At 32.7% G+C, this 24509-nt stretch overlaps 4 protein-coding genes across 7 annotated transcripts; 2 read left to right on the forward strand and 2 right to left on the reverse strand.

The window, feature by feature from the left end:
• The first annotated feature begins 2927 nt into the window (after positions 1–2927).
• On the forward strand, positions 2928–5363 carry LOC140885477 (protein CIA1-like). 3 transcript variants are annotated; one of them, XR_012150959.1, is made up of 4 exons: positions 2928–3061; positions 3254–3421; positions 4793–4876; positions 5118–5363. XR_012150959.1 is itself a non-coding variant. In XM_073292466.1 (3 exons), exons 1-3 carry the CDS (start codon positions 3233–3235, stop codon positions 5169–5171), a joined length of 327 nt encoding a protein of 108 aa, XP_073148567.1. In that variant the 5' UTR covers positions 3103–3232; the 3' UTR covers positions 5172–5363. The 3 variants fall into 3 exon arrangements, 1 of the variants encoding a protein (XP_073148567.1); XR_012150960.1 differs by lacking the exon at positions 2928–3061 and adding an exon at positions 3097–3170; XM_073292466.1 differs by lacking the exon at positions 2928–3061 and having other exon boundaries at positions 3103–3421.
• A 51-nt stretch (positions 5364–5414) lies between these two features.
• LOC140885478 (G-type lectin S-receptor-like serine/threonine-protein kinase At1g11300) lies at positions 5415–9006 on the reverse strand. The gene is made up of 7 exons (XM_073292467.1): positions 7644–9006; positions 7340–7444; positions 7056–7228; positions 6777–6987; positions 6375–6606; positions 6145–6295; positions 5415–5927 (listed from the first exon to the last, which is right to left on the reverse strand). The coding sequence occupies exons 1-7, from the start codon at positions 8908–8910 to the stop codon at positions 5628–5630; spliced, it is 2439 nt and encodes an 812-aa protein (XP_073148568.1). The 5' UTR covers positions 8911–9006; the 3' UTR covers positions 5415–5627.
• Positions 9007–13523: 4517 nt separating this feature from the next.
• LOC140885474 (protein CIA1-like) lies at positions 13524–17516 on the forward strand. Of its 2 annotated transcripts, XM_073292458.1 has the most exons (10): positions 13524–13779; positions 13996–14139; positions 14261–14479; positions 14614–14678; positions 15602–15667; positions 15834–15905; positions 16177–16239; positions 16376–16445; positions 16888–16971; positions 17287–17516. In XM_073292458.1, exons 1-10 carry the CDS (start codon positions 13591–13593, stop codon positions 17362–17364), a joined length of 1050 nt encoding a protein of 349 aa, XP_073148559.1. In that variant the 5' UTR covers positions 13524–13590; the 3' UTR covers positions 17365–17516. The 2 variants fall into 2 exon arrangements, with proteins under 2 accessions (XP_073148559.1, XP_073148560.1); XM_073292459.1 differs by lacking the exon at positions 16888–16971.
• A 331-nt stretch (positions 17517–17847) lies between these two features.
• On the reverse strand, positions 17848–22328 carry LOC140885470 (G-type lectin S-receptor-like serine/threonine-protein kinase At1g11300). The gene is made up of 8 exons (XM_073292451.1): positions 20783–22328; positions 20549–20671; positions 20237–20427; positions 19961–20171; positions 19072–19309; positions 18848–18998; positions 18128–18451; positions 17848–18052 (listed from the first exon to the last, which is right to left on the reverse strand). The coding sequence occupies exons 1-7, from the start codon at positions 22113–22115 to the stop codon at positions 18152–18154; spliced, it is 2547 nt and encodes an 848-aa protein (XP_073148552.1). The 5' UTR covers positions 22116–22328; the 3' UTR covers positions 17848–18052; positions 18128–18151.
• Positions 22329–24509: the final 2181 nt, after the last annotated feature.

Here is a 24509-nt window from a genome sequence, read left to right on the forward strand (position 1 = left end):
ATTTTTTTTGACGGTTTAATATCCATAAATATTAATGTAAGAGTATAAATGTAACCCTTGATATTAAAAAGAAGAAGAAGAATATTAAAGTAAAAGATAAATTTTAGTTTATGGCTTTAATTGAATTGTAGTTAATCAAATATAACTAAATCTTGAAAAGAATAAAGCTAAAAACTAAAAATTACGACATTAATATAAAAAAATTATAATTAAAAATATATATTTACGAAATTTTTAGATTACAAATTAAACATGAGTTCGATTATTATGATAAAAAGATTTAAATTAATAAATTTGATGGTTTAGTAGATTAATTTTTTTATTAATATTAAGTGATCAAATTATATAATTGATATTTTGGTAATGAATCTAATTATGACTCATTTCATATTTTTCGTTCTGATTATATAATGTAGTTTTTTCCACACATATTAAAAAATCATCGAGAAAATAAATTGTAAATTTTCTATTAATTTATACCTTTGAATGTATTCAAAAAATTAATGCCCAAGTTTCAAAATATAGTTAATACTCCATAGGGGTAGAGTGTAAAAAATATTATTAAAATGGTATATATATGCCAATAAATTTGAGTCAAAAGCAAACAAATAAACATGATCTATATAATTGGGACGGGAAGTGTTATCTAACTTGAATGCTTTACATTTTTAATCATATTACGATACATTTTCATTTTTTGTCATTTTACTTGTATATTGTTTTTATTTTGATCATTTAACTTGTATTTATTTTAATTTTCGATTTTTTTTATGATCGAGAAACATGATAGATTATGGTAGCAAAACAAACAAAAATAAAAAAAACATGTGAGTTAAATGATCACAATAAAACAATATACGAGTGACATAACTAAAATGAAAATGCATCGTGACATGACTAAAAATAAAAAAAACATTCAATTTACAGGACTGAAAATACAAATTCACCACTAACATGACACAAAGCGAAAAAAAAAATTGATCATTATATTTTTTGAGTTGATTTCTCTGTAATATAAATGTTAAAACAATATTTTATTATAAAAAACAATTATATACCTACACGTATTTATAATTAACTAGTCAGAATGTTTTTCTTGTTCGTAGTTAAATCAGTAAACAGTGCCATATTCTCAATAAAAGAATCGGAAGCATGTAGGAAACTCTCCCAAACAATTTTACCATTTGAGTTATCTTGTAACACCAAGTTCCCCGTATCCAAGAGCTGAGCGCTTGAATTCAGGATCGAATTCGAAACATTTGATGACCATAGCATCTGCTTGTGCCCGTCCAAGATCACAAGATTCCCATCTCCTGAAATAAGCAATGTTCCATTTGCATCATAAAGAGGATTCTCTCTATTAGCCACCCATATCACAGTCATCACTGGAATATTGTACATGATACCAACATATCGATAAGTACTGTTCATCGGGGTGAAAAAACCCAATTTGAATCTCTGCCCACTTGAAACCAAAGTTTCAGGGTCTCGAATGGATTGATCGGCACTTATGGTATCAATGGCAGAACTCAATTTCAAGAAGAAACAAGAAAATATGGAGAAGTTGAAGAATTTTATTACTAAAAAGACAAAGTCTTAAGACTAGTTATTACTCAATAAAAAACAAAAAAGAAGTTGAAGAATTTTATTTTATTTTTTTAACTATTATTTTTTTAAAATGTTTATTATTATTTTTTTATGAACTCTTCCATGTTTGGCACTGACACAAGTAGCAGTTGAAGAATTTTTATATTTGAATGTAATAATTGAATTTTATTTAGGTTGTTGTTTATGGAGGGGACATGATTTCGAATTTATTTTTATTATTAAATAAATTGAGAAAACTCAAATTTATGTTATACTTATTTACATTATATTTATACTAATCATAATATATTTCAAAAGACTTCAATATTATAAGGGTTCCAAATTAACGGTGATGAGTGGAATTATATATAGATTAAATACTATTTAATAAAATGAGATGATGTTATAGTAACTGTTTTGGTATTTTTAAGTGGATTTTCAAAATTACCCTCCATTTAATAAAGTAATTTTTAATTAAAAAATTAAATGTGTTGATTTTTAGATTTTGAAAAATAACTTTCACCATGTGTTCAATTGTTTGAGGATATTTTTAAAAATAAAATAATAATAACAATAATAATAATAATAACTATTACATATATTTTATCTTCTATAGTTTAATAATACATACATTAGCAAACATACGCATTGCATGTGCAAGTCGATAGTAGATTAAATAAGCGGGGAGATCGATTTGGAGTTCTTTTGTAAACAATAAATATATAGATTTAAATCTATGAAATTAAAATCTTTCACATCATTGATGTCATTTGTTGATAACGGCTCGTGTTCGAGTCTTCCCTTTAACCATTTGCAAATAAAAAAATATCTTATGGGGCTTCTGACTTATGAGTTCTGATTACTTGGGCATCAATGGATGAAAAATTACTCTCAAAATAATTTAATTCTAGGCTTCTGAGTTCTGATTACTTAGACATTTATATCTGAAATAAATGATAATTTTGACAACGTAGACAACTATTTTTAATTTTGATAGTTCAAAAAATAACAAAAAAGAGTACATGAATGTTACATTAAAATATATAAAATACATACCTGCAGGTAATTTAACTTTTCTATTTAATAAACCGTGTACAATTTCACCTGATACATTACTCATATATTCATTTTGCCTAATTATACGGTAGTATTTGAAAATGCTTAAAAAAAATGTTCTCAATTTTTCTTCACAAAATGTTCAAATTTTATATAAAAAAAAAACTGACAATCACTTTTTTTAAACCATTTTCAAATAATACTTGCATGTTTTTGACTTGTTTATTAAGATATATAATTTTTCACCTTATATTTTGCGTTTGGGATAAAATGGTCCTTCTTATCTGAATCTTGGATCATAAATATTGATAAATCTGATAATTTAGGTGTGTTTTTTTCAATTATGTGAGACTCGTAGCCGCTGTCTTTGTGCACGAAATTACCCCGGACTAAGCATTACTATTTTGCAGGCCATTGGGTATGTTTTTTTGGTTCACAATCGATTAATGATAAATTTAATTGGGATTTGAAATTCGCATGTCGGAAGCAGTTCGTGAATCAGTTAGGAGAAGAACCAATAGTGAAAGGCTCAGCTTGCCGCTCATTTCTTCTTCAATCAATCTAATCAAATCTCACCAAAATTCTTACGATGAATATTATGACTTTGCAGCTGAAAGAAATCGAAACCCTTCGAGGCCATACTGATAGGGTTTGGTGTATCGCCTGGAATCCGGCCTCGGGAGCTGGCCGTGTCCCCGCCGTGTTCGCTTCATGTGGCGCCGACAAGAAAGTCATCATTTGGGAACAGGACCGCGCCACCGCCTCTTTCCAGTGCAAGGTTCGTTCTCAGTGTGACGTGTTTTAACGCAATGATTCTTCTTTGATCTGTTTTCCGGTTGAGAATCAAAGTGATTTAATTTGGTGCTTCAAAATTTTCAATCCTCAATCAGTTAGAAATTGACAAGTTAACGAATGCATATGCATGATGTATTGCTTGTGATTTTTTGTTTCAATTACAAGATTCAGTTCCACAGATTGGCTGGCAGGTCAACATAAAATTAAATTTGTATAGCTTCTCTTGATGCTATATTTTGATTATCTAATGAAAAGATAAGAGAAAAAGTCCAAATATTTTCAAATGCATTCTATGAAATTGTGTAGGACACATTTATGTACTCTCACCAGTTATAATGACAGAACAATTTTTTCTGTCCATTGGTCAAAGTAGCAAAATTTTGTTTATTTTTATCTTTCTTCTTTTTAGATCTTATTCCTTTTCTATATTTTTGAGCCAATTCTGCCATTTCATTAACTCAAATTTATTAGAATTGTCTGATCTCATTTTGAGAGGTAAACGTTCCAGGGAGGAAATAATTTGCTCCGGGGCAGCTGACTGCTCTATATGTTTCATTATTAGGAAGTAGGAACAGAGATGGATCGGTATATTTGGATAGATGCAATTATGTGTTTGGTTAATTCTCAGTATTTCCTTAAGCATAATCATTGTACATATTGAAATCATACAGCACTTTAGTTTTTGATTTTAACTTCCTCGCTACCGTGAATGTGAAATGTGTCCACATTTCTGATAATTGAATTTATATGCGATAAAGGTCCCGAAACATGATATATGTATTTGCATCAAGCAAGAAGTCTGTTAAACGAAAACTGGTATCACACAAAACCTCAAAATGGCACGAAGCCTCGCTAAACCGTCTTCAGCAAAATTGTAACTAGAACCTCCATGTTTCAGGTCCTCTGTGAATTACTATATATTTATTCTATCAAATTATGCAACCATATCCACTTGATGAAACTCTCATGTACACTTGCCTTGTTGGAGTGTTGTAGGTTACAAAATCATCATGCCCTCTGCTCTTAGGTTATCTCACAGCTATCTAATTTAAATGCTATACATCCTAGTTATGAATTGTGTTGGCATTAACATTAAGCATTTAGATTTGTCTGTAGATGGCTTGCTCAGATTCAAGCAAGATGCAAGAAACTCACACCGAATAGTGACAAGTAATAATTTGTATTGGAGCTGACAAGTATAAACAGTTTGCCCATTCTTCTAGCTTATCTCAACATTCCTTATTTGTAATGCTCACAACCTGACTTATTGTGCGATTACGTTAGTCGGACTTGGTAATGTTAATACCGCTTCCATTTCTTTACAATACTTAACTTTGTCTGGATATTATTACAGTTTGATGAACCTGCGTATAAGTTGCTACTGAAGAAGGACCATGCTCATGATAAGGATATCAACTCAGTTCAATGGTGCTCCCAGGTTACAAAGTCATGCTAATAAATATAGTCCTTGCATGAAGATTTTCACAGTGGAGTGATTAGGCCGAGATATATCAGTCATGCTAATATATATTTTATGTGTTGATAAACGTTTCTGAATCATTGGATAAGAAATATAGATCTCTCATGCTGAAAATGCTGTAATGAACCTTAATTATCATGCATTTTGATATTTCTGAATCTCAACTATCTTAAACATTGCTTTGCTGGCACAAATACAGGATAACTCGTGCCTTGCCTCTACGGGTGACGATGGAACAGTCAAGATATGGTAATTGGCCTCCATACCACGAGTTTGAATTGGGCTATTGCTCTATGGTTAGATGATCTTACTTCGCTACTGTGAATTTTGTTGACCCATTGTAGAAATATTGGCAACTCTGAGAAGTAGTACACTTCCTTGTCAAGTTTTTCCAACTCTAAATGGGAGTATACATACATACCTTGCTTTCTGAATTTGAAACGCAGCAAGGTTGCATATGGGCAGACACGAAATGCTAGAGACACCCTTATAATGATGTGTACCAATATAGGACAAAGCGAAATAACATATAATTTTAAAGAATCCAATTTAGAAATTAAATCTACATAAAAGATATTATATAGCCGTAGAAATAAGTTTTTCAAAATATAGGAATCAGTTTCTTCACTAGCACGTAAACACCAAGATGTTCAACAATAATTGATCAAACTTTACAATGTATATTGATTGAGAGTTCCAATGGCAATGCTTACCGGCCTTCCATTATAGTCGAGGAGATATCATTTGAAGAGTATTTGAGTGGAGTCTTTTCAGTTTCTGGAGACCTTTGATTCAAAGTAAATGCAGGTTGCCTTGGAAGAGGAAGCTCTGCAATCTCATGACTAAGCATAGATAAAATTGTAGAAATACTGGGCCTGTTTTTAGCAATCTCTTCAACACACAATAGACCTACATTTGCATATCTTGCTAACTCTTTTTCTGTTGGTAACTCATGCACTAAAGGATCCATTAACTCAACAATCTTTCCTTCATTCCACAATTTCCATGCCTGCAAATATTCATGGTAAAAACGCTAACTTAGAATTTTTATTCCCAAAGCTTCTGTAATACAATAGCTGGAAAAATACTATAACCAGGCTGTTTAAACTAAAGAGGATACATATAAAGTTTAAATTTTTTTTTTTGTTTTAACTAAAATTTTGTAGTTATGTTACCAAACGAAAATATGCACTTATCTCTCTCGAATTATTAAAAAAAAAACTTACATATCCTATTAGACTGGGGGTTTGCTCATCATATTGGAAGCTAGCATTTCTTCTCCCACTTACAATCTCTAGCAACAGAACTCCAAAGCTAAAGACATCTGATTTTTCTGAGAATCTTCCATGCAATGCATATTCAGGGGACATGTAGCCACTGCACAACGTTAATTCACTATAAGTGATAGAATCGAGCACATAATAAATGATGTTGGAATGAAGCTGTAAATGCTCACTATGTTCCAACAACCCTTGTTGTGTTGGCTTGATCTTCTTTTCCGCCAAAAATTCTCGCCATTCCGAAATCAGATATTTTGGAGTTCAACTCTTCATCCAGTAAGATGTTACTAGTTTTTAGATCTCTATGAATGATTCTTAGCCTCGAGTCTCTATGAAGATAAAGAAGACCTCGACAGATTCCCTCGATTATGATCACACGTTGTCGCCAATCAAGAAACCCTTTTCCATGTGAGTCTGCAAGTTTGAATCATGTCCAAGATTTCAGAAAACACTAAACAATTGAAGAAGAATCTTTTCGTTTACACATCGATTATGTGCTCATTCGACTTGTGAGGAATATTCAGTAAGTGATAATGTAGCACCAGATAAAAACTATGCATCAAAATTCAAATACTCTCCAAAGAGATATCCATCCAAGCTTCCATTGGGCATGTATTCATAAACAAGCATATTTTCTTCACGCTCCACACAGCAACCAAGGACTCTAACAAGATTCCGGTGCTGAAGCTTAGAGATCACCTCAACCTCGTTCATCAACTCCTCCACCCCTTGATTGGAGGATCTCGCAAGCCTTTTGACTGCGATTGCTTGTCCATTTGCTAACATCCCCTGTACACCAACCAACTGTTTAATCACCTGATCATCAACACATTATAAACACTTCAAAGTTTATATACTTTGTAGACTGGACCAAAGCCACCCTGTCCTATCTTATTTCGTAGATCAAAGGTGTCTGTCGCTTTTGAAAGTGTCTCGAATTCAAAAAATGGCAACTCCTCCAGCTTAACTCCAAACAAATTGTGGTTGAGTGGATCCTTTTCCGCACCTCGGATTGCACTTTGCTTGTGTCCTGCTATATATGTGCATCAAAACAATACACCAAGCGAATTTTTTATGAAGTGATATCTAACAATAACGATGTGTGTAGTTGACCGGGATTTTAAATTGTTTAAGTAAGTACCTCTATACTTCCACAGAAAGTATGCACATAAAGGAACAATTATCAAAACTGGAACTAGTACTGCAGCTGCAATAATTGCTTTGCGGTCTTTTTTCTTAATTATACCTGCAAAATTTTAAGTGAGATAAAAGGGAACAAACTTTCTTGAGTTCATCTGTCTCTGATCTAAAAGCCAGACAGTGAATGTATAGAGAAAATTGAGTTTCCAAACTAAATATGCTTAGAACAAATATTCCCGGGCAATAAACTGAATAGATGGATGGGAAAATGAAGTCCTTTTTTCTAGCAATAGGAGAATTCACACCTATTTCCGAATCCGCTAGTCGAATATACAGGTCTGTGCCACCACTAGAAAACTTCTGCACGTCGAATAAGTTTTCAGTCCATAGCATACACCCAATGCCATCATGATATGCATAAGCTAAACAAGAACAATTATCCAAGCATTTGCTCCGGCATTCTGGTTCTAAACTAGGGAGCCAATTCAAACGATCTGGCACTTTCACCGTTTCCAGCCTCAAAAAACCATCTTCTTTCCCCGTTTCACCCACAGAAGAGTTCTTCCCACACTCAAGTCGAACCCTTCTCGAGCAGCCACTAGTCCAGTTTCCCGCATTCCATTCCCCGCCGTTTTTCGGTTCGAACCCTTGTGGACAAGAGCAGATCGGTGTCTCCTGAGCATTACAGCTTCCAAAAGGCCCACACTTTGCATAGACATCACATTCGGACGAAATGGAGGACCATGTTAACGTCCAATCTCCTGTTTTATCATCCCACAACTTCTGCTGTAAAGTCCCAGATGCATTCAATTCTAGATACAATATGGACGAATTAAAATACTTAAAGTTCATAGATGCAGTTCCAGGGTTATCATTAACAAGTTCGAGGCCACCCCGATGAAAGGAAGTCATCATGGGTAATCCGATGAACACTTGGCCATCCCAGGGGCCGCTTCGCCAATAAGGAGAGTTGTCTAGCCACACGAAACTTTGCGGAATCTCTAGAGGTTCAATTGTAGTGGTGAATCTTCCGGGCGCTGGATCAGAAGGGCTTCTCCATGAAGTCAGAATGTTTTTCTTGTTCGTAGTTAAATCAGTAAACAGTGTCATATTATCAACAAAAGAATCGGAAGCATGTAGGAAACTCTCCCAAACAATTTTACCATTTGAGTTATCTTGTAACACCAGATTCCCTGTATTCAAGAGCTGAGCACTTGAATTGGGGATCGAATTCGAAACATTTGATGACCATAGCATCTGCTTTTGCCCGTCCAAGATCACAAGATTCCCATCTCCTGAAATAAGCAATGTTCCATTTGCATCGTACAGAGGATTCTCTCTATTAGCCACCCATATGACAGTCATCACTGGAATATTGTACATGATACCAACATATCGATAAGTACTGTTCACCGGGGTGAAAAAACCCAATTTGAATCTCTGCCCACTTGAAACCAAAGTTTCAGGGTCTGGAATGGATTGGTTGGCACTTATGGTATCCATGGCCGAACATAATGTGAAGAAGAAACAGGAAAATATGGAGAAGAAGAGTACTTGAAGCTTGAAACCCATGAACCTTCAACCTTTTTCTGCCAACACATACAATTCAAACAATAATATAAGGATCCAAAGGTGGAGAACTTGTTCAATAAAAGGCAAAACGGTTACGTCTTGTAAACTTTTCTTCTCTATGATTGAAGTATGACGTCCATACGAGAGGATTCATGGAGAAAGACAGCATGAGTCAACCTAAGGATTGCGTATACGTGGTCAATTGTCTTATTAATGATATGAAATATATATTATTAAACTTATTACATTTTAGTTTTACTAGCATGCGTAGCACGTTAGAACACTATAATAACATTAAGTTTTTTAGACTAATGCAAATTAGATATTTATATAAACTTATTTGTGAAAACAAAAACTTCATTCTTCATTTGCAAGTGGGATGCGTAATAGTTGGAATATAGATACTTGTATAGATTTATTTGAGAAAACAAAAGATTAATTTTTCATTGAGAAATTTCAATATTGAAAAGAATAGTGTCCATTTTAAACTCTTGATATTAAAAAAGCATTATAAATTATTTTCCCGCTTAATTTTTACTTTTTGGATCATGTCCTTGTTTCGTTTCAAATTCTTCATCCTTCGATTAAAATCATCAATCTTCTCATCATTTTCGAATCTTTTTTGGATGATGACTGACGTAGATTTTTTTTGCTGTTTTGCCATTTTCTTCACACTTTGTAATATATTTTTGGAAAAATAGTTTTTTTCGTTCATTAACTTGTCTATTTTTTGGTTTTGGTCCATTAACTTTCAATGTTTGGTTTTGGTACATTAACTTTTAGTTTCGGCTATTTTGGTCCAAATGTTGATGTGAAACCGAAAAATGCTGACGTGACATCGAGAAAATATAACGTGGTACCAGAAAATGCTGACTTGTCAAGCTGTCACGCCAGCAATTGGACCAAAATCATCGAAAATTAAAAGTTAGTGTACCAAAACCCAAAAATAAACAAGTTAATAGACCAAAAAAATATTTTTATTATATATTTTTTAAAGGAATACTATCAGTTTGGTCTATTTAATCTAATTTATTTATGAACTTTAACTCAATTGTTAGCCTTGTATTTATATCTATCATATTAAGAAATTTCTTTCATAGACACACATACCAATTTCTTTCATATTTAAAAAAAAAAAAACTCATGTATCATTACGTGTTAATTATTTTATCATGCTTAATTTTGAATGCACTATCTAAAGTTAAGATCGTATGTTAATAGAAAAAATACATTTGATCTAGTAGTGCTACTCAATATATTTTCCGAACCACCCAAACCGAATTGCACCATACCTACATTCGCAATTTATTTAAGAAAACCGCGATTCAAAAAGAAATCTTAGTCTTGACCGCATTATATGATGCGGTGCCAATTTTTTTGAAAATCACATCGATCGGACCGTTTATTTAATTATTATTTTATATCTTATGATTATTAAATATATAAATAAAAGATTGCTAATTTACTAATTATATATATTTTAAAAAAGAATACAATCGGTTTGGTTTATTTTAACCAATTTATTTATGATCTTTAACTCAATTGTTATATATATATATATATATATATATATCATATCATATTAAGAAATTTATTTAATAGACTCACATGTCAATCTCATGTATCACTGCGCGTTAATTATTTTTATAATGCTTAATTTTGAATGCACGATTTAAAATTAAAATCTCAAATACAAATTTGACACAATAATTCAAAGATGTACAAATTACAATATGGATACAATTAATTAATTAACACACAAAAAGATAAATAAAACACAAATTTAAGTTATTTATTTAACACAATAAATGAAAAGGATAAGAGGACATTCTTACATAGGCACACGTATGAATCTCACGTATCACTATGCGTTAATTATTTTTATAATGCTTAATTTTGAATTCACTATTTGAAATTAAGATCTCAAACAAATATTTAACACAATAATTTAAAGACAAAACACCTCATTATATGACGCGGTGCCAAATTTTTTTTAATAAACCTGCATCGATCACACCGCTTATTTAATTATTATTTTATATTTTAAAATTTTTAATTAGATTTATATCTATTTAGCATTTCATGCGATATTTATATTTATTAATTACTAAATATATAAATAAGATATTGCTAATTTACTAATTATATAATTTTTTAAAAAAAATATTATCATTTTGGTCTATTTTAACTTATAAATCGTTAGCTATTATATTTTATATATCTATAATTTTAAGAAATTTCTTCCATAAACACACATACGCATTTCATGTTTCACTACGTGTTAATTATTTTTATCATATTTATAAATTTTGAATAAATTATCTAAAATTAAGATCTCAAACACAAATTTGACAAAATAGTTCAAAGTCATACAAATGACAATGTGGATACAATTAATTAGTTAACACACAAAAATATTAATGAAACACCGATTTAAGTTATTTATTTAACACAATAAATGAAAATGATAAGAGGACAACAAAAATTTAAAACAATTACACATGTATACGCAGAAAATGAATATTAAATATAAGGACACAATTATAAGAGGACAACACAAATTTAATACAATTATAATATGAATATAAGGGTAAAATGGACACAATTACAATTTATAACACATTTAATTTATTTATTCAACATAATAAATGTAGAAGATAAGATGACAAAAATGGATATTACACAATTCAACTCCTCATTTTTATTAGAATAATATTATATCACTGCGTGTTAATTATTTTTATCATGTTTATAAATTTTGAATGCATTATCTAAAATTAAGATCTCAAACACAAATTTGACACAATAATTCAAAGTCATACAAATCACAATGTGGATACAATTAATTAGTTAACACACAAAAATATTAATAAAACACCGATTTAAATTATTTATTTAATACAATAAATGAAAAATATAAGAGGACAACACAAATTTAACACAATTACACATGTATACGCATAAAATGAACATTAAATATAAGGACACAATTATAAGAGAACAACACAAATTTAACACAATTACAATATGAATATAAGGGTAAAATAGACACAATTACAATTTACAACACATTTAATTTATTTATTTAACACAATAAATGAAAAAAGATAAGATGACAATACAAATTTTTACTATTAAATAAATTGAGAAAACTCAAATTTATGTTATACTTATTTACATTATATTTATACTAAGCATGATGTATTTCAAGGGAAATCAATATTACAAGGATTTCAAATTAACTGTGATGAGTGGAATTATAGAGTAAATAAGTAGGGAGATAGATTTTTTTCTCAAAAAAAAAAAAAAAAGGTAGGGAGATAGATTTGGATTTCCTTTGTATACAATAAATATATAGATTTAAATCTATGGAATTAAATCCTTGTCCCGGAACACAACTTTAGTTCTTTCCATTTCATAATATCATCTAAAAGCGGTGGGCAAAACCCAAGTCACATCATAGATGTCATGATTGTTGATATCCGCTCATGTTCGAGTCTTCTCTTTATCATTTGCAAATAATAAAAAAACATATCTAAATATAATTGAATTTCTGGGCTTCTAAGTTCTGATTACTTTAGGCATTAATGGATCAAAAAAATAATCTAAAAATAATCTAATTTCCAGGCTTCTAAGTTCTGATTACTTAGGCATTTATCTCTGAAATTAATGATAGATTTAATAACGTAGACACCTATTTTCAATTTTGATAGTTCAAAAAAATAACAAAAATAGTATATGAATGTTACATTAAAATATATAAAAGTCATATCTGCAGGTAATTTAACTTTCTATTTAATAAACCGTGTACAATTTCACCCAATACGTAACTCATATATTCATTTTTTTTTTTCTAATGTATGGCAGTGTTTATAAATACTTTAAAAAAAGTGCTCTCAGCTTTTATTAATTTTCAAAATTTATAAAAACAAAGTGAGAATCACTTTTTTAAAACATTTTCAAATACTACTTTCATACTACTTTATATTTAATAAACCGTGTACAATTCCTTATTAAGATATTTGATTTTCACTTTATTTTATTTTATTTTTGTTTTGCATTTGGGATAAAATGGTCCTTCATATCTGAATTTTGGATCATAAATATTGATAAATTGGATAATTTAGGTGTGTTTTTTTCAATTGCGTGAGACTCGTAGCCGCTATCTTTGTACAAGATTACCCCGGACTGGGCAATATTTTGCAGGCCATTGGGTATGTTTTTTGAGCAATGCTACATGTACAACCAAATTTATAAATCAATTTGTACAACACAAAAAAATCAATAAAAATTTTATTTATCAAAATCTCATGATAAATTGAATGTAAAATATCGCGACATAATAGCAAAATCTCACGATATATTTATTATAAATATCGTTGTACACGATATATGTTGTACCTCTAGCATTATTCTATGTTTTTTTGGTTCACAATCGATTAATAACAAATTTAATTGGCATTTGAAAGTCGCACGTCGGAAGCAGTTGGTTAGTGAATCGGTTAGGAGAAGAACCAATAGTGAGAGGACACGTGGCTCAATTCAGTCATATACATACACACTCAGCTTGAGCTTGCCGCGCACTGGAGGCGGTTACTCATTTAAAAATCGCTCTCTCCATTTTGTGTTTGCTCATTTCTTCTTTAATCAATCAAATCAAATCTCACCAAAATTCTTACGATGAATATTATGAATTTGGAGCTGAAAGAAATCGAAACTCTTCGAGGCCATACTGATAGGGTTTGGTGTATAGCCTGGAATCCGGCCTCGGGAGCCGGCCGTGTCCCCGCCATGTTCGCTTCATGTGGCGCCGACAAGAAAGTCATCATTTGGGAACAGGACCGCGCCACCGGCTCTTTCCAGTGCAAGGTTCGTTCTCGGTGTGACGTGTTTTAACGCAATGATTCTTCGTTGATCTCTTCTAGAGGTGTTTTCCGGTTGAAAATCAAAGTGATTTAATTTGGTGATAGATGGGGTAAATTGTTGGATTTGGTTTGTTGAGATTGCGAGGAGTTTGAAAGTTATTGGTTTTCCTTAGATAACTAACGTGAGGTGAATGACACGGATTTTCTGGTGTTTATTCAGCAAGTGTTTGATCAGCATGCTGCAACTGTGCGATGGTGTGCTTGGGAGAGATCTGGAAAGTTATTGGCAACATCGAGTATTGATGGTGACATACGCATTTGGGAGAATGTCACGGGAAGATTACAATTCGCCCATGGTTTGAAGGTATTTGCATTTTATTGGATCAAGTAAAACATCCTGTTGTGGGGGTAGAGTATTAACTATGGTTTTATGGTCTGTATGTGCCATCTGAGTGCTGTGATGAAAAATATAAACATGTGTCTAGAATCACTTCAACGCTCCAGTGAATATGTCTTGGAATGAATCTGGCATGATGCTAGCGACCTGTCTCCCGCGACAACCAATATGGATATGGCAAGTTGCATTCACTCTCAGGTTTACAGATATATCAATGGTGGCACCTAGTGCAGGACATGTTAAAATGATGCAGTGGCATCCAATGAAGGATATACTGTTTTCATGTGGCTTTGACAATACTATCAAGGTATGTATATATGTAGTAAAAATAGAGTCATCGGAGTGTGACAGATTCAAATTATGGAAATTCTTTGTAAAGGTGACTCTGCTTGAATAATAATTTTCTTCTTGTTTAATCCATATTACCAACAACTGCTGTAGGTTTGGGTTTCGGATGCACTCATGGTTAAATGGGAATGTGCGCAATCTTTAGGTGAAAGTCACAGGTAGTTTCAGAAACTGCTCCCTATGTTTAATCGAGTCCACTGCCGAATCACCTTCACAGCAAATTAACTTTGGTTTATCATCTTTGCTTGCAAAACACAGTCCAATTTCTAGTTGTATATTTAATGGTCATAACGCGCAATGTGTATATCAAATTTGCTTGACTTAAAAAATCTTGATATTTGCAGTATTCTTTTTCGAGGCAGATGTTGCAATACTAATTTACTTGAGAAGTTAGGCGGTGCATAATTGCCTTAATGCAGAGTACAGATTTAAAAAAATACCCACGAATATATATCAGCCCTTGCCTAGTTTTTTTTTATGATAAAACTAACACAACAAATAGTTTATATAGTTAAAACATGTCTGAACAGAATGGGTCGTAGACTTTTTTATCGTCCCTCAACCCATCAGCAATATCAAGATAACTTGAAGCCAAATCTTTAACTTTGTTTCTACTCACCCCTTTGCACTATTGCTGCTATGATATCGAATGACTTGTTTTTCATGATAAAGAGACTCCACTTCTTGCATTGGCCAGTTACATTATGAGAGTGTACAACCACCGGCAAAACAACATAACTACATAAATTCCATCTCGACAGTCCATCCTATTTGGTGTGTTTATCCTCAAGTTTCTAAATGCTCGAGGAACTTTAATTAATTGTATAAGGCATTGATTTTTTTTAAGTTGCACTATGCTCGATTTCTAAATATGTTTTTTGGGGAAACCAATTGCGGTTTATAGTCTGACTTTGAATTGTATTTTTTCTTGTTTCTTCTCCAATGGTTGCATTTTGTTTGCTTCATTAGGTCATAAAGCTTCTAGATAGTCTTAATTGTGTACTTGTGCATTAAGTATTTTTCCTGATTGAAAGTGTGATACTTTTTTAATCTAGCTAGTGCAACTGTTTTTATCTTTCAGAGGACGCATACATACAATCCAGGCCTTAGCTTTTAATTCGAAGGGAGACAGAATCTTTGCCTGTAGGTACATGTGACTCTTTTCTCGTTTCTAAGCTTGCACATGCAAGTGAAAACACAAGTGCCAGCATGCTAATTTTTGTTTTGTAAGTACTTCCAGAAAGAACATATGTTTCAGTAACTATAGAGAGTGGTTATGGGGCTAAAAGTAATTTAGTAAATTGATTTTGCAGTGATGATCTCTCCATTACGATATGGAGTGTTGACATTGAGATGATACGATATGGAGAAAGAAATGCTCCTGGGTACGCAATGCTTCTCCATATGTATTTGACCTTCACCTGCACCGCTGCTTAAGATGGCCATGCAGTTTGCTCTCAATGCTTGATCTACCTTGCTTGGGATTCTTTTTTCTTTGTAAAATCCAGTTGGACAGTCTATGGCAGCACAACTTATCTTTAAAATTCAAACTTCTTCAAAAGCATTCACTGCAACTGACTAGTGTGTTGTTCTGACTTTAAAATTATAAATTGTTTATAGACAACTTGGTTACATATTCCTTCTACATTTTGGCAGGACACTTCTATGTACTCTTACTGGTCATCACAACAAAACAATTTTTTCTGTTAACTGGTCGAGGTAGCAAAATTTTTTTTATTGTTCACCTGCTTCTTTTTAATCATTCCTTTTCTATGTTTTGGGTTAATATTTTCATTTCGTTTGGTCAAATATGAATAGAATTTCCTGATCTCATTTTGAGTGGTGGATGTTACAGGGAGGAAATAATTTGCAGTGGGGCAGCTGATGGTGCTCTATGTTTCTTTGCTGAGAATGAAAATGACTTGGTATAAGTTCATAAATGCATTGCTTCATTCTCTGGATTTTCTTTTAAATAACCATCATTCACTTTTTGCTAAGAGAAAATTAATATAGTAAAGAACCCCAAAATGGTAGGAAGCCAGTTTGAAACCCAGTAGCTTCAGCAAGGTTGCAACTTGCAGGTCCATTTTATGCTCATCAGCCTCGGTTGAAATGTATTTTTTCCCCCATAAAATCTCGGAATCAATTGCTCTTAGGTTAGGTTAACCTATCTAATTGAATGTTGTACGTTAGATTTAAATCCCAACTGGCATTGACATCTAGCATTTTGTCTATGTTCATTTGGATTGGAGCTGAATAGTCTCGAGAGTGATCCATTTATCTTGAATATCTTACATTCCTGACTTGGTAATGATTATACTTCATTTCTTCACAACAAATTTTTTTTTTTTGGGGATATTATTACAGTGTGATGGACCTACATATAAATTGCTACTAATGAAAGACCATGCTCATGATAAGGAAGTAAATTCGGTTCAATGGTGTCCCAAGGTTAAGCATCCAACATCATATATATCCCTTTATTTCTGCATAGCTTTATCATAAAATAAGTTGGCCGAACGCTACGAGATATGCCTAAAAACCTCTGGATTTCATTTTGGGTAACATTCACATCCAAAAAAATCTGCTGTTTGAAGAACCTGAAAATCTATGTCTACCAATTGTATGTGTTGAAGAACCTCTCTGAATCATTGGGTACCAATTTAAATCTGCCCTGCTGAATATGATGGAATGGTTCTTCATTATCATATTTCGATGTTTCTCAATATCAACTATCTTAAATCCCGCTTGGTTGCAATGAAACAGGATAGCAAGTGTCTTGCCTCTGCAAGTGACGACGGAACAATTAAGATATGGGAATTAGCCTCAGTACCTCCGCCCTGAATTGCCATCACAGCGCTATGGTCAGACAATCCTCCTATGCTACTGAGGTTTCAGTTGCCCTGTTGTAGAAATATTACTGCAGATGATTTTCATATTCTGTATCATCTGCAGCCTCTAAGGAGTAGTTATACGGACATGCATTGCTATCTGAATTTGATGAGACAAAGATTTAAGATGATGTTTTGAGTAAATAGATTGTCTGATGCTTTTGTTTTTCTTGCACATGCGATTATGGGATGTTCCTTCTCTTCTCCATTTTAAATATCATTAATCTTGATTAAAAATTAAGAAAAATTTTACATTTTAGGAAATAACTACAGAGTCTTTCAGATTTTTGCTAAAAAGTTGCAACTGCAAAGTCGCACAGACGCAAACTGCATACAAGAAACACTGCTACAATGACTTCCTGTTAACATAGGACAGAACATAATACCATAGAATACCATAGAAATTTAAATAGTACAAATCAGCATAAATGATAAAACGTAAAGAAATATGCTCTTCAAAATATACGAATAATGGAAAGGTAAATATTGTTACTAACATGTAAACTGAAGTAATAAGTAACAATGACTCATAAAACTTTACAACGCATAGTAATTGAGAAGTTTGAATTCCTATCGTCCACCGGCAACCAACTTTCGATCATAGTCAAGGTGATATCATTTGATTGAAGTCTTGTCAGTTTCTGGAGACCTTTGATTCATTAACATTTAAACAGAAAGATTAAACTATAAACATCAAACTTTACAATGTGTAGTACCTGAGGAGTTCCAATTCCTACATGCTACCGGCCTTCGATTATAGTCAAGGTGATATCGTTTGAAGAACATTTTATTGAAGGCTTATAAGCTTCTGGAGACCTTAGATTCAAAGTAAATGCAGGTTGCATTGGATGAGGAAGGTCTACTATCTCCCTACTAAGCATCGATAGAACCGTGGAAATATTTGGCCTATCTTTAGCTCTCTCTTCAACACACAATAGTCCTACGTTTGCATATCTCTGTATCTCCTTTTCCATTCGTGAATCATATATTAAAGGGTCCATCAAATTGACAATCTTTCCTTCATTCCACAATTTCCACGCCTGCAAACATTCACAGAGCAAAGATCACATATTCTGACTTTATTACAGCAAGTTTGAAAACGAGGGATATAAATTTTATAAAAAAAAATTAAGAATCAAAATATTTGGGCTCATTTAACAATTTCTAAACATTTTACAAAATGCATACGCATACTAAATTTAGTTAGGTGATCAACATATTCATTTTGTACTTGTTGAAAATTCATTTTATGAAGTTATGATACATTTATATTTGGCATATAATATACTCTTTACATATGTGATTATATTAGTACATTTAAAATATATAAAATTATTGTTAGTTAACCTAGATTGGTTATGATTTATAAGCAACACATCTGGAAAAAAAATTATTTCATAATTTGGTGAGATCCTCTAATTAAAAGAATAACTCACATATCCTGTGAGACTCGGGGATTGCTCATCATTTTCAAAGCTAGCATTTCTTCTTCCACTTATAATCTCTAGCAACAGGACTCCGAAGCTAAAGACATCGGATTTTTCTGAGAATCTTCCATGTACTGCATATTCTGGGGCCATGTAGCCACTGCATAACATTAATTCACCATAAGTGACAGAATTAAGCAAGAACATAATAGAATAAAAAACCAAGTGCTCACTATGTTCCAACAACCCTTGTTGTATTGGCTTGATCTTCTTTTCCTCCGAAAATTCTTGCTATTCCGAAATCGGATATTTTCGGATTCAAATCTTCATCCAGTAAGATGTTACTGGCTTTTAGATCTCTATGAACTATTCTTAACCTCGAGTCTCTATGAAGATAAAGAAGACCTCGACAAATTCCCTCGATAATGATCACTCGTTGTTGCCAATCAAGAAACCTTTGCTTATGCGAGTCTGTAAATTTGAATCAAGTCCAAGATTTCATGAAATAATAAGAGAAGAAGAATCTTAACAAAATCCAATACTTCGTTCAGTAGAGTTGGCCTTACTGTTATTAATCAAGATTTGGGATATAAAGCCGTAACATGGAGCATGCTCACCTATATTTTGTGCTACATCTTAAATTACATCTGCATTTATTTAATGTTGAATAGGCTAAAAACTCCATGAAACACCCTGTATTTGTAAATTGATCTCTGAAACTCCTTGGAGACATTTTTTTTTGTGGTATATGTGCTTCTTGTGCCCCTAGATATGAAATTATTATCCAGAAATTAGATTTCTTGAAAACTGAATTTTTCCTTCTGAATGTGATAGGAACATAAATATGTTCTTTTATAAATTGTTTTTAACACAAATCTCTCCAAACAAATATTTGAACTTTTGAGGGCTAAAGATGAGGAAGAAACATTCAAAATAATATTGTTTACTATCGAGTTTTATCTAACTGATCTTTCAACATGGGGTTTAATTTAATATCTTTGGTACAACGGATGGGCTTCCTAAGCAGCTTACCCTCCCATATTAATTCCATTATCGCATGACAAACATTCAGACTGTGATATTGTGGCACCAAATCAGAACAATTCATCATCAATTACTCACCAAAGAGATACGCATCCAAGCTTCCGTTAGGCATGTATTCATAAACAAGCATATTTTCTTCACACTCCACACAGCAACCAAGCAGTCTTACAAGATTCCGGTGCTGAAGCTTAGAGATCACGGCAACCTCATTTATCAACTCCTCCACTCCTTGACTGGAGGATCTTGCAAGCCTTTTAACTGCTATTTCTTGCCCATTTGCTAACACCCCCTGCGAACCAACACATCGTCTAATTATTTGATCAATATGTGACAAAAACCTTAATGTTTATGTACCTTGTATACTGGACCAAAGCCTCCCTGTCCTAGTTTATTGCTTATAGCAAAGCTGTATGTTGCATTTGAGAGCATTTCAAACTCAAGTAATTGCAACTCCTCCAGTTTAACTCCGTGCACACTATCTTTTGAATACCAGGAGATGGCTGGATACCTTTCCGCACCTCGGATAGTGTTTTGCTTGCTTCCAGCTAATATAGACGTCAGAAAAATCATAGACCAAGCGAAAATGTTAGTTATTGAGATGATATCTAAAAAAGAACTCGCTGTAGTTATCCTTTTTTTAAAACAAAATGTTATTTGCGTAGATACCTCTACACTTCCACAGAAGGTATGCACACAAGGGAACAATGATCAAAACTGGAATTATTGTAGCTGCAGCAATTGCTTTGTGGTCAAGAACTTTCTTGAGTTCATTTATTGCTGATCTAAAAGCTAGACAATGAAAAATGTAGAAAATTCTGAGTTTTGAGACTAGTTAGCGTTGAATTTAATATTCCCGAGCTAAAATAAAGTCTTTTTTAGCAAAAGATGGAGAATTCATACCTAATTCTGAGTCTGCCAGTCTAATATACAAGTCCGCGCCACCACTAGGAAACTTCTGCACGTCCATTAAGCTTTCAGTCCACAGCATACACCCAATGCCTGCATGATATGCATAAGCTAAACAAGAACAATTATTCAAGCATCGCATCCTACATTCTGGTTCTAAATTAGGAATCCACCTCAAATGATCAGGAACTTTCATCATTTCCAGTCTCAAAAACCCATCTTTTTCCCCCATTTCACCCACAGCAGAGTTCTTCCCACACTCGAGTCGAACCCTTCTTGAGCAGCCACTTGTCCAATTTCCTGCACTCCATTCCTTCTTGTTTTTTGGTTCAAATCCAGGTAAACACGAACATATCGGTCTCTTCAGAGCGTTACAGCTTCCAAATGGCCCACACTTGCCATATACATTACATTCAGTCCGAATCGAAGACCATGATACTTTCCACTCTCCTGTTTTATCATCCCTCATCCTCTCCTCTAAATTCCCAGATACGTTCAATTCATAATACAACAGAGATGAATTATAAGACGTGAAGGTCATATATGCAGTTCTAGGATTATCATTTACAACTTTGATTCCACGCCGATGAAAAGATTTCATCTCAGGTATCCCTATGAAAACTTGACCATCCCAGGGGCCACTTCGCCAATAAGGAGAGCTGTCTAGCCACACGAAACATTGAGGAATCTCTAGAGGTTCAATGGTAAAGGTGAATCGGCCAGGCGCTGGATCAGAAGGGCTTCTCCAAGAAGTCACTACGTTTTTCTTGTTTGTAGTTAAATCAGTATAAATTTTCAGATTCTCAACAAAAGAATCGGAAGCATCTAGAAAACTTTCCCAAATAATTTTACCATTAGAGTTATTTCGTAACACCAGATTCCCTGTATCCAAGAGCTGAGCACTTGAATTCGGGATCGAATTCGAATCATTTGATGACCATAACATCTGCTTTTGCCCGTCCAAGATCACAAGATTCCCATCTTCTGAAATAAGCAATGTTCCATTTGAATCATACAGAGGATTCTCTCTATTAGCCACCCATATCACAGTCCTCATTGGTATATTGTACATTATACCAACATATCGGTAAGTACTATTAACTGGGGTGAAAAAACCCAACTTGAATTTCTGCCCATTTGAAACCAAACTGTCTGGGTCTCGAAGGTATTGGTTGGCGCTTATGGTATCAACGGCGGAACTAAATCTCAAGAAGAAACAAGAAGATATTAACAAGAAGAGTACTTGAAGTGTTAAGCCCATTAAATTTGATTTTTTTTCTATCTTCAGTTGACGATGTGAAAAATCATGGAGATAGACTGACTGCATGAGTCAACCAAAGAAATCTTGTATCCGCAGGCTGCAGGTATATGTGGGGTAAATGCTGAAGTGATTGAGGCAAACAAGTGTTTGATACGGAAAAATCCACACTTTTTTTCCCCAGAAGTTGAAAAAACTTTCAAAGCCCGACGATTTTATGGATTTTTCTTCTTTGGCTTGAAGATCAAGAGTGACGACCAAGAACACAAGTGTAACAGAGGAATGTAGAAGAGATAATATACTTTCTATCATTGTCGACGGTAAACATTATAATCCATATAATTCTAAGGAATCAGATTTTTTTTAAGAAAAAAGAAACTTAAAAATAAATTTAAAAATTTTAAATTTATGATGCATGTATACAAACTTCACTCCCTTTCAATCCTGGATATTTTACGATTTTTTTATTTGAACTTAAATGTTTTGATAATCTCGGTTTAGTATTAAAAATTTTGATTGGTTTGATCATTTCATATATGTGTGACATGACTCAGTTATGTGAATGTCCGTATAATAATTTAAAATTTGTAAATTAAGACCAAGAGTCGTTTGGTTTGAGAAGCTGAGGTGTAAAAACACTTTTTTATTAACAATTTTAAGAAAAATGTTTATTTTTTAAATTAAGACCAAGAGTCGTTTGGTTTGAGAAGCTGAGGTGTAAAAACACTTTTTTAATTTAAAAAATAAACATTTTTCTTAAAATTGTTATGTTTGGTTGCAAAAATCATTTTGAAAGTGTATTTTAAAGTTAAAAAAATCGCTTATGCTTTTTAAAATAAAAGAATTTTAAAAAGCTGAACTTATTTAATTGTTTTTTTTAAGTTTTCAACTTCTGTATCCAAATTGACCCTAAATCAAGAACGTTAAAACATTAGTGAAAACCGAGAAAGAGACTAGACAGTATGGGATGTGAAAGAATCAACTTAAACAAAATTTTTGCAATGTTTAGGATTAAACGAAAACGCCAGAACATTTAAAATCAAACCAAAAAAAAATAATCTATGAGATTAGACCAGGCATTTCTCCAAGTTTATAATTGATTGTAATAACCTAGCACGTATATTTCCTTAAAAAAAAAAAAAAAAAAAACCTAGCACGTATATTTGGGTGAATTATGATAATTGGATTACCCTATTACTGTAATAGGGAATTACACATCAATACAACATAATACATTAATTTGTGGCTCAAAAAAAAATACATTAATTTGAGGGAATTACACATCAATACAACATAATACATTAATTTGTGGCTCAAAAAAAAAAATACATTAATTTGAGGTTGACGTATTGGCTTCATATATATATATATATAGATATTAAAACCATCGATGTTTTATTGAGTAATTTTTTTTTATACGGAAAATCCAAATTGTAACCCAAATAGAAATCAAGCCTGATTTAAATATTGGTTTTGGTTTACCCGCACTACACCCAATATTTTTTGTATAGATTTTTAGTAATAAAGTCAAAAATTGGACCTCGTCAAAGATTTTATTTTTCTTTCAGAATATTAGATATACACGCAACATATTTATTTTAATAAAATTCGAATGTCGATCATTTCACCCTTCACCACAAAATTTTTTTTCCTAATCAACTGTCATGCTTACAATCATAGGTAGACCTGGCCAAGGGCCCCCTCAAACCCGAAACCAGCTTGTTGACCGTCAACAGACCAGTTAATTGGGTCAACGGATTTGACCCGTAATCGTGACCGGACCGTTTACCATCGGGCTGGGTGGGTTTGACACGACGGATCCGTTTTTTTATTTTTAAGATATTATATATTGAATCTATTAGTAAAGTTAAACCCTCTCCATTAAATCTTTAAAAGGGTTGATGGAGCAACATGATCAACTCCCAGAGCATATTTCCTAGGGGTAATCAAATTTTTTGAAAAACCGCCCGAATCGACCGCTCCGCACCATCCCGCACCGCCGCCACGGTTCGATTATAATTTTTGGCCCAAACCGCCCCGCATCGTCGTGTACGGTTGTATTTAGCTAGGGTTATATTTATAGCACATTGTATATACATTATACACAATATATTCCTATGCCGCCTTCACTCTCTTCTCTCCCAACTCTTCTTCAAAAAAATTTGCCCTCTTTCTCTCTTGTTAATCCATTTACTACTTTTTTATACAAATATTAATCTTCAACATTGTCTAAACATATTATAGTTGATTAACTTTATTTTGTCGTTTGATTATTATTTTATTTTGTTTTATTTTGTTTATTATAATTTTCATTCATTATTCTAATAATTTGAATAGTTCTACTTTTTTTTTCATTTTACTTATCATTAAAAAAAACCACGAACTGACCGCAACCGCTTAAAACCGCCGAAAATCGTAAAAACGATTTTACATACAAAACCGCAACTAAAAAAAATAAAATAT

This window comes from Henckelia pumila, chromosome 2, assembly GCF_033568475.1.
Source record: "Henckelia pumila isolate YLH828 chromosome 2, ASM3356847v2, whole genome shotgun sequence".
Taxonomy (NCBI): Eukaryota; Viridiplantae; Streptophyta; class Magnoliopsida; order Lamiales; family Gesneriaceae; genus Henckelia; species Henckelia pumila.

Excerpts from the sequence above, each read along its gene's own strand:
- LOC140885477 (XM_073292466.1), top strand. The coding sequence starts at position 3,233 with ATGAATATTATGACTTTGCAGCTGAAAGAAATCGAAACCCTTCGAGGC. Across the intron at positions 3,422-4,792 it reads CCGCCTCTTTCCAGTGCAAG|TTTGATGAACCTGCGTATAA; the intron begins GTTCGTTCTCAG and ends ATATTATTACAG. Across the intron at positions 4,877-5,117 it reads CAGTTCAATGGTGCTCCCAG|GATAACTCGTGCCTTGCCTC; the intron begins GTTACAAAGTCA and ends GCACAAATACAG.
- LOC140885478 (XM_073292467.1), bottom strand. The coding sequence starts at position 8,910 with ATGGGTTTCAAGCTTCAAGTACTCTTCTTCTCCATATTTTCCTGTTTC. Across the intron at positions 6,296-6,374 it reads ACAAGGGTTGTTGGAACATA|TGGCTACATGTCCCCTGAAT; the intron begins GTGAGCATTTAC and ends AACGTTGTGCAG. Across the intron at positions 5,928-6,144 it reads CCCCCAGTCTAATAGGATAT|GCATGGAAATTGTGGAATGA; the intron begins GTAAGTTTTTTT and ends GAATATTTGCAG.
- LOC140885474 (XM_073292458.1), top strand. The coding sequence starts at position 13,591 with ATGAATATTATGAATTTGGAGCTGAAAGAAATCGAAACTCTTCGAGGC. Across the intron at positions 15,668-15,833 it reads GACAGAATCTTTGCCTGTAG|TGATGATCTCTCCATTACGA; the intron begins GTACATGTGACT and ends TTGATTTTGCAG. Across the intron at positions 15,906-16,176 it reads GGAGAAAGAAATGCTCCTGG|GACACTTCTATGTACTCTTA; the intron begins GTACGCAATGCT and ends ACATTTTGGCAG.
- LOC140885470 (XM_073292451.1), bottom strand. The coding sequence starts at position 22,115 with ATGCAGTCAGTCTATCTCCATGATTTTTCACATCGTCAACTGAAGATA. Across the intron at positions 20,172-20,236 it reads GCTTTGGTCCAGTATACAAG|GGGGTGTTAGCAAATGGGCA; the intron begins GTACATAAACAT and ends GTTGGTTCGCAG. Across the intron at positions 19,310-19,960 it reads CTTGGATGCGTATCTCTTTG|ACTCGCATAAGCAAAGGTTT; the intron begins GTGAGTAATTGA and ends TCAAATTTACAG.